Below are 8,095 nucleotides of genomic sequence, written 5' to 3'. Positions count from 1 at the left end.
ACTGGGAAATTGGCGTCTGTGTGGTAAATGGAGTTGGCCGATGCAACCTATTAAGAAGTGATGAAAACTCGGCACAATTATCAATAACATTGCTTTTAAAAAGGCGAGAATGAACACTGTGTAAGATATATATTGAGCGAATGAGGTAAGGTGTGTTCGGAGCGAACGGACGGGGAGCAGGCGAGACCCGGCCTCCAACGGTGACCAGGCCCCGACGCACTGTACGTACTGCGCACTGTACATCACTCGTGTCGTACTGTATGTACAGTGCGACGCCGCGCGGATACTCAAATCACAGTAACTCACGAGGGCGGATAAATGAGTGCCGTTTGTGTGCAGTCTAAACAAGTTGAATGTGTGTGTGGTTATGGATGGGCTGGCCGTATCGCGGTAGTTAGAATGTGAACAATGAGCACAGACCACAAAGTTCCACATCGCCAACCGCTCGCGAACAAACAGCACTTCTGAGATGATGACAAAAGAAGAGGCTCGACCCGGCAACACATATACAGGACGTGTCGAGGTTTTCAAACACCACCTATTGTGGGCACCTTATTGCAAGGCATCACGTCTGCATGCATGTGTATGCATTGCCATTTAAACCAATTGGCCTACACCAGAGACATTTCCCAGAGCTATAACTGCTCAACCCGAGCTATCAATGCTTTGATACTTGTATTGCCTTTGTGCTGGTCACCTTTTGGCGTTGTTCTCTGCTCTAATACTGGTACAAACACAAGGCCACAGAGAAGGCTGTAGCTCTGGTATAGGCCATTCGGTTTCAATAATATATACATCAAAGCGTGTATGTTTGCAGTATCCGTGTACTGTTCGCATTTTGACGTTCTCTGGCCTAACGCTGGTACAGAGACAAGGCAATAAAGTGAGGTCTGCCTGTAGTAACCACAGTAGGAGTGATAGAAGAGTGAGTAAAATTACTGGAGCGAAGCATTGAGGTATTGATTAGTTTAACACGTAGGCTTTCGGAACCAATATCTATAATACAGGTTTTTTGTATTAGATCGCGTAAATATATAAATGTGTCGTTAAACCCGCCACTACCCAACACAGCCAATTTAGTAAGGTTTGTCATGTAAACAGAACATGCCAATTCGATACGAGTACAGCACACCGGATCGCAAATCTGTCTGTCGCCTGATGAAGCTAGTTGTAATTTCTGGCGAAACATTGTACTCGGATTTAAAATGTTGTGGCTTGGCTCTCCAACACACCGGTGTGCTGTACTAGTAATGAATTGGCATGTTCTGTTCACGTGACAAACCTTACTAAATTGGCTGTGTTGGGTGGTGGCGGGTTTAACGACACATTTCTATATTTACGAGATCTAACCAAAAAAAACCCCTGTATTATGGAGTTCTTTACTCTTTGGTTCTTTCGGTAAAGTCACGTTGGTATAAAATAAAATAAATCACGACGTTTCGGGCGCAACACAAGCGTCCGTCATCAGGTGGAGTTCTTGCTCATTAACAAACCTGATTGGTTAACAGATAAAATGTTTTTACGTGATTGAGTACGAATCGTGATAATCGAATCGCGGGGGGGGGGGGGTCAGAGCGTCCGTCGCTCTCATTGGCTAAGCGAATGATGGGGGCGGGTACGTGTCCTTGGCGAGCGCTGCTTCGTGTTGTCACTCGTCAGCGCTTTGTAGATATTTTTGATTTTATATTTGTTTAGGTAAACAGTCCTGCAGGACAAAGAACGCTCTAACAAATCAGCGTTCTACGTGGATGGGCTAAGCGGGGTCTGCCTTTATATAGAATTCTGCCAAGCTCACTGTAAAGCAATGTTGTGGAGCAGCCATTCCTAACCTGTGTGCGTTATATCTCTAGGGGACGCGACAGACAAGTATTCCGAGCTCGTGGTGATGGAGGCCGGCGTGGAGAAGGAGGAGATGACGGAGGAAAAGACACCGCCAGCTTGCCCCTTCATCCCCGAGCATTTACGAAGCTTTGTCACGATCCGGAGAAAGCGGAATGCGGTAGCGAAAAATCAACAGCAGCAGCAACAGCATCATCATCACGATCAGCAGCATCAGCAGCAACAGGATCTCCAGGATTATAATAATCAACACCAGCAGGATCATGATGTTGATCATTGTCATCATGATGATCATCTTCAGCTGGCTTGTGGGTCTGAGTCTCTCTTCTCCCAGTTTGACTCCACGCCCCCTCTTCCCACTCGCACCCCCCGCTTACGCCACCGGAGTAGTGGTGGTGGTGGTGGCGATGGTGGTGATGGCCATGAGGTGATGGTGATGATGGAGATGTTCCGCCTAAGGTTGATGGCATCAACAAAGATGGGAGCGCGAGGTGGTGATGATGGTGGTGATGATGATGAAGATGTCACTCAAACGCTTTTGCTAAACCACGATTGCCACTCTGAGGATGCAATGAGATTTGGAGATGGTGGTAGTAATCATGGTGGTGTTGATTCTGATGGTGGTGGTCACGATAGTAGTTTTGGTGAATGTGGTGGTAGTGATGATGGTTGTGGAAACAACAGTCCTATTGGTTCTGTTCACAATAGCTGTGGTGTAGATGTAGATGTCTGTGGTGATGGAGGCGATGATGATGGTGTTGGTAGAGATGGTGGTGATGGTGGTGATGGTGTTTGTGAAGAACAAACTTTGTGGGTGACCTGTGCACCATCACCGCATTACCATTCCGAACCCCCAAACCCTTACCAGAGTAACAGTGATGCTGATGATGGTGATACTAAATACATTTGTGATCAAGATCAGTTTCCTGATCGTGATGATTATGATGTTGGAGATTGTGTTAATGTCCACTGCATTGTTCGAGATGATGTTGATGATGATGTGATTGGAGATAATCCTCAAGAAATCTGTGGACAAGGTGAAGATGATGACTATGACAATGCTGATGATGATCATGATGATTCCGATGATCATGATGATGATCATGATGCTGGACCTCCTAACTTCAGCACGAGAGAAGAGACAGCCTCGTTGTCCAAGTGCACTTTAAACTGTTTAGACGACTCGGACACATCTCATTGGACACTCGGACAAGACTCAAGTGTCTACCTCGACCCAGAACTCAAAGACCAGGACATTCAGTGTACCTTGTCTTTGTTTAGTGATGTATCTGACTTGTCTCAGAAGACGCTAGATCCATTGTTGGACTTGGACAGTGCTACACGGACACTCGGACAAGACTCGAGTGTCTATTTAGACACAGAACTCAAAGATCAGGACATTCAATGTACCTTGCCTTGGTTTAGTGATGTGTCTGACTCGTCTGAGAAGACATCCTATTTAGAGGACTCGGACAGTGCTACACGGACACTCGGACAAGAATCGAGTGTCTATTTACACACGGAACTCCAAGATCAGGACATTCAATGTACCTTGCCTTGGTTTAGTGATGTGTCTGACTCGTCCGAAAAGACGCTAGATCCATTGTTGGACTTGGGCAACACTACACAGACATTCGGACAAAACTCAAGTGTCTGCTTAGACACGGAACTCAAAGATCAGGACGTTCAAGTAACCTTGTCTTGGACAGAGAGTGAAGTGTCAAGCCTGGGTTGTGATGCTGATGTTGGTGGAGGTGGTGGTCAGAGTGGTGGTGGTGATGATGTCGATTATTGCAGTGTTGGTCGTGGTGGTGATGGTGTTAATTATGACATGCATGGCGGTGGTATTAGTGATGGTGACAGCAATGATGATGATCATGCTTTATGTCAAGATGTTGATGGTGCATTTCAAATTAGTGGCTTTGGCGATGGTGTTGATGATCGTGATCATCATGATGATGGTGTTGATCATTGTGATGGTCGCTGTTTTAGTGGTGATGGTGGTGGTGGGCGTGAAGTGGGTTGTTCTGTGCCACTCTGGGTGCTGTCCCTGCCCGATATGGAGTTGCGTGGGGCGCTCAACGCTCTGGGCGTCAGGGCGGCTCCAGTCGTAAGCAGCACCCGTGGACTCATGCAGAGACTCCTGCTCATGCGCATGGTGGCATCAGCGTCGGACTGCCAGAGCCTAGCCCAAGCCGCCACGCCACCCTCGCTCACAGGTAGGCACATACGTGTGTGCCACCCACTGTGCGCGTGCCACGCACCATGTGCCACGGATACAGACTTACACTCTGACACCCCTTAGTTCACACGGAGACAAAGATCACCCATATAGCCTTTACCGACTGTTGGGCAAATGCTGTTAGCGAGTAGCAGTTTTTAAGGCTGGCACTGCACACCAAGAGGGTGTGGGTCACCAGCCCCATGCCCGGCCGGCCGCTTTTATCGTCTCGGTAGTGATGTTTACACACCGCACCAGGTACTTATTTCAGGATGAGTCGACCTAGGGGAGGCCCAGGACCGGTTCAGATAGTTTTCGTCACTATTGGCCGTGAGCGGGACTCGAACTCGAATCGCTGGATTTGTAGCGCAACACACTAATCACTGCGTCACCGCTTCCCACAGAAACACATGCTTACACAGACACACAGGCTCACGGAGAGACCTATGACCGACAGCGTCTTGAGATGTGGTCGAAATTTGGACGCTATATAAATCCAAATTGTAAATGTACATTATCACTAACACTCACATCCCCACATTTGTGTGATGCTTATGGTGCTGATGATATTGCTGCTGATGCTGCTGATCATGCTACTACTGCTGCTGATAATGTTGCTGCTACTGAAGATTATTTGTTTGGTGATGGATGGTTTATGATGATGGGTTATTGATGATGATGGGTTATTGATGATGATGGGTGATGTATAATGATGCTGTTGATGATTCCAGTGTGCTACAGCCTGGAGATGCGTCGGGCCCTGTTGACTGGCCTGATTCCCGACTGCTCCGAGGATGAGGAGCTCGTGAAGTCCCAATTCGACTCCTGGACCCTAACCTCACGACCTCGGCCGAGGGGCAGACGGAGGAGCATGGGGAGGGTTCGGTGCATCAAGAACTGCTTCAACTACCTCCTGCTTGACCCGCGGTGAGCAGCAGCAGCATCATCCGCAGCAGCATCAGTAGCCTCATCAGCAGAATTATTAGTAGCAACAGAATTATCATCAACATCATCAGCAGCAGCATCAGTAGCACCAACAGTAGCTGCAGCATCTCTGTGTGTCCGTGTCTATCTCTGTTTTATACTTTCTGTGTATGGGAACGGTGGCGCAGTGTTTAGTGCAGTGCGATACGAACCTGGCAACCCAAGTTAAATTTCTGCTTTTGACCAAAAACAGTGACGAATAATTTAACCAGTCCTTGGGCATCTCCTAGGCCGACTCAGCCTTAAATGAGTACCTGGTGTGATGTTTAAAATCACCATTAGGGAGACAAAGACGGCCAGGCGTGGTGCTGGCCATCCACCTCGTGCCGTGCCAGCCTTTATAATTGCTACTCAGTAGCAGCACTTGCTCCAACAGTCTGTTAAAGCTATACGGGGGGTTTTGTCTTTGAATACTTTCTATAGTTTTTTAGCAATTAAACCAGCATGTTTGGCAAGAGTAGAGGGGCGAATAGATGTAGCACGACCTGGAGAAAAGATGGACTGATGGGTGAGTAGGTTAGTGGGTGGGTTGGTGGATGAGTGGGTGGGTTGGGTAAGTGAGTGGACGAGTAGGTGGACGAGTGGGTGGGTTGGTGAACCTGAACTTCTTTCGCACCTTACGTAGCCAACCGTACTTATCAGAGACGAGTGGGTGAGTGGCATGGGCTAGACAAGAGATGGAGCTGGTGCAGTACAGGAGGATGTGGTGTCAAGATCAGCCTCTGCGGAGAAGGAGGCTTGTGAAGGATGCTACTGGGCAGCGCCAGGCTAGGTGCACCTTGAGGCGACTTGGCAGTTGGAGGCAGTCACCCTCTAACAACAGTGGGGGGCAGAGGAGCGACGCTCATAACAACGAACAGAGTGCCGGGCGGCTAAGGAAATTGCCACAGTAGGAGGGGCCACAGGTGGTGCATCTGCCAGTCATCTCCGTAAGTCAACCCATAGCGCCGGAGTCTGTCCCGTGACCTCATGCACATATATGTGACCTCCCGCACCTAGCCTGGCACAGTAATCAACCCTTGGAACCTGGGTCTGTCCCCTGACCTGCCAGCAGTGAGCCTTCCACACTTCACATGACGGCTTCAAATTGCACCTAGCCTGGCACAGGCGCCGTGATGATGTTACTACTGTAGGGGTGTTACGGAGGGGGTGTTATACAGTTGTCGGACGGTAAACAAACACACTGGGCGTGGCTATGTCTGTGCGAGGGGAGATGCTCACAGCGACGTCCGCACCGTTCAGCCTGGGGGGCTGACACGGAGCTGGGATCCCCCGCGGCCTCACCCCTCAACGGGGGGGGTGATATATAAAGCAGTGAGCCGGAGGGCTCGGGGCAGTATGTATTAAGCTTAAACCAGTGAAGAAGGAAGATCTACTAGATAGAGCCCTGGGACTCCCCTGGATCGCTGCCCTTCTCAGGGCCGACCAGAACCGAGCCAGTGGCGTGGCCCCGAGAGCCAGAGCCGGTGCTCTTGTCAGAGCCGGTCTGGGGACTCCGGGCGCCGTAATCCCAGCTTAACCAGGGCTAGGCTAGCTAGCCTCCCCTAGCCCGATAGTGGAGGACCTAGAGGTAGGCTAGGTGTAGCCTAGAGCGTGACTTCCCAGTTAGACGGGTGAAGGGGCCGACACCCCTTCCAGTGCTGTACGTCCCGGTCTGTGTTGTACCTTGTACTGAATAAATAAGTGTGCCTCCAACCCCGGCGTCCAAGTCCTCCTGAACATTATTACACTACCACTAAATAACAAACGACGGCTATTGTTGTTGTTATACTTGGTCAGCAGCAAACTTATGGCTCCAAGTGGAGGTGGTGAGCAAGGTGGTGAGCAGTTCCGTATCTTCGTGAGTTCCATCTTCTACGTTGGAAAAGGTTCAGGAAATCGCCCGTTTCATCATCTCCAGGAGGCAATGGCTCACCTCCACTCGCCACACATACAGGTACACTCACCACACTGTCACTCACCACACACGGATACACTCATCGCCATTCACCACAGGCACAGGTACACTCACCAACAACAACAGATGCCATTCGCCACTAAGTGGCGGTGATGTCACCATGATGTCTGTACCAGGCCAAATGCCAGACCAGCCACTCGCCACATTTAGAGGTACACTCACCACAAATATAAAGATCTCCCATATAGCCTGAATAGACTGTTGTGGCAAGTGCTGTTTGCAAACACCTATGAAGGCCAGAATGGTATATAGTAGAACCTCTAGTCACGACCATAATTCGTTCCATAACTTTGGTCGCAACCCGATTTGGTCGTGACTCGAACCTAATTTCCCCATTGGATGTAAATATGATTAATCCGTTCCAGACTCCTATGAACTGTATATAAATATTGTTTTTTAAAGATTTTTAAGCACAAAAATAGTTAATTATGCCATAGAATTCACAGTGTAATAGTAAACTAAATGTAAAAACATTGAATAACACTGAGAAAACCTTGAACAACAGAGAAAACTAACATTGCCGTGTCAAGGTTTAGAATCGTTCAACAAGATGATTGTTTCGTCTGCTACATCAGTCGGTCGATTCTGAGAGAGAGAGAGAGAAAATTCGTACGAGCAATTCATGTTTATATTGAAAGTAAGTAAACAGTAATATTTGGGTACAGAATTGTTTTTGGAAGCATTCATTGTAATATCGTATGAACGTTTACTTCACCGCATCATCGTATGAATGATGCGAGAAGAGATTCACGGGTTCTTATGTTAGCGATTTACGTACTCAGCGCTTTCGCTCACTAAATTACGGCTTGAATGAGGGGGAGGGGTATGACTACACTCACAAAATTAATATCTTACTAGGAATTTTATATAACAAAAGTGATATACTTAACTGTTACGCTTTGTGTTGTTTGTAAACAAACAACATGAAATTTGGCGCTTACAAAAAAAATGGCGCGGAAGGGGAAATCGACCGTGGCCGAGTTTGATCATCACCCGAGTTTGTGTTCGTGACCAGATTAAAAAATGTTGTGAATTTTTTGGTCATAACCCGATTTGGTCGTTGTCAGAAGCGTTTGTGACCAGAGGTTCTACTG

At 48.1% G+C, this 8,095-nt stretch overlaps 1 protein-coding gene across 1 annotated transcript; it reads left to right on the top strand.

The window, feature by feature from the left end:
* The first annotated feature begins 215 nt into the window (after positions 1–215).
* On the top strand, positions 216–7,960 carry LOC133343252 (uncharacterized). The gene is made up of 4 exons (XM_061552687.1): positions 216–221; positions 1,863–4,058; positions 4,792–4,987; positions 6,824–7,960. Exons 2-4 carry the CDS (start codon positions 1,886–1,888, stop codon positions 7,092–7,094), a joined length of 2,640 nt encoding a protein of 879 aa, XP_061408671.1. The 5' UTR covers positions 216–221; positions 1,863–1,885; the 3' UTR covers positions 7,095–7,960.
* Positions 7,961–8,095: the final 135 nt, after the last annotated feature.

Source organism: Lethenteron reissneri, chromosome 17 (genome assembly GCF_015708825.2).
Source record: "Lethenteron reissneri isolate LAM-NWPU_2019-01 chromosome 17, ASM1570882v1, whole genome shotgun sequence".
NCBI classification, from domain to species: Eukaryota; Metazoa; Chordata; class Hyperoartia; order Petromyzontiformes; family Petromyzontidae; genus Lethenteron; species Lethenteron reissneri.
Note: the sequence above shows the minus strand (reverse complement) of the source record. Positions and strands in the feature narration are given on the sequence as shown.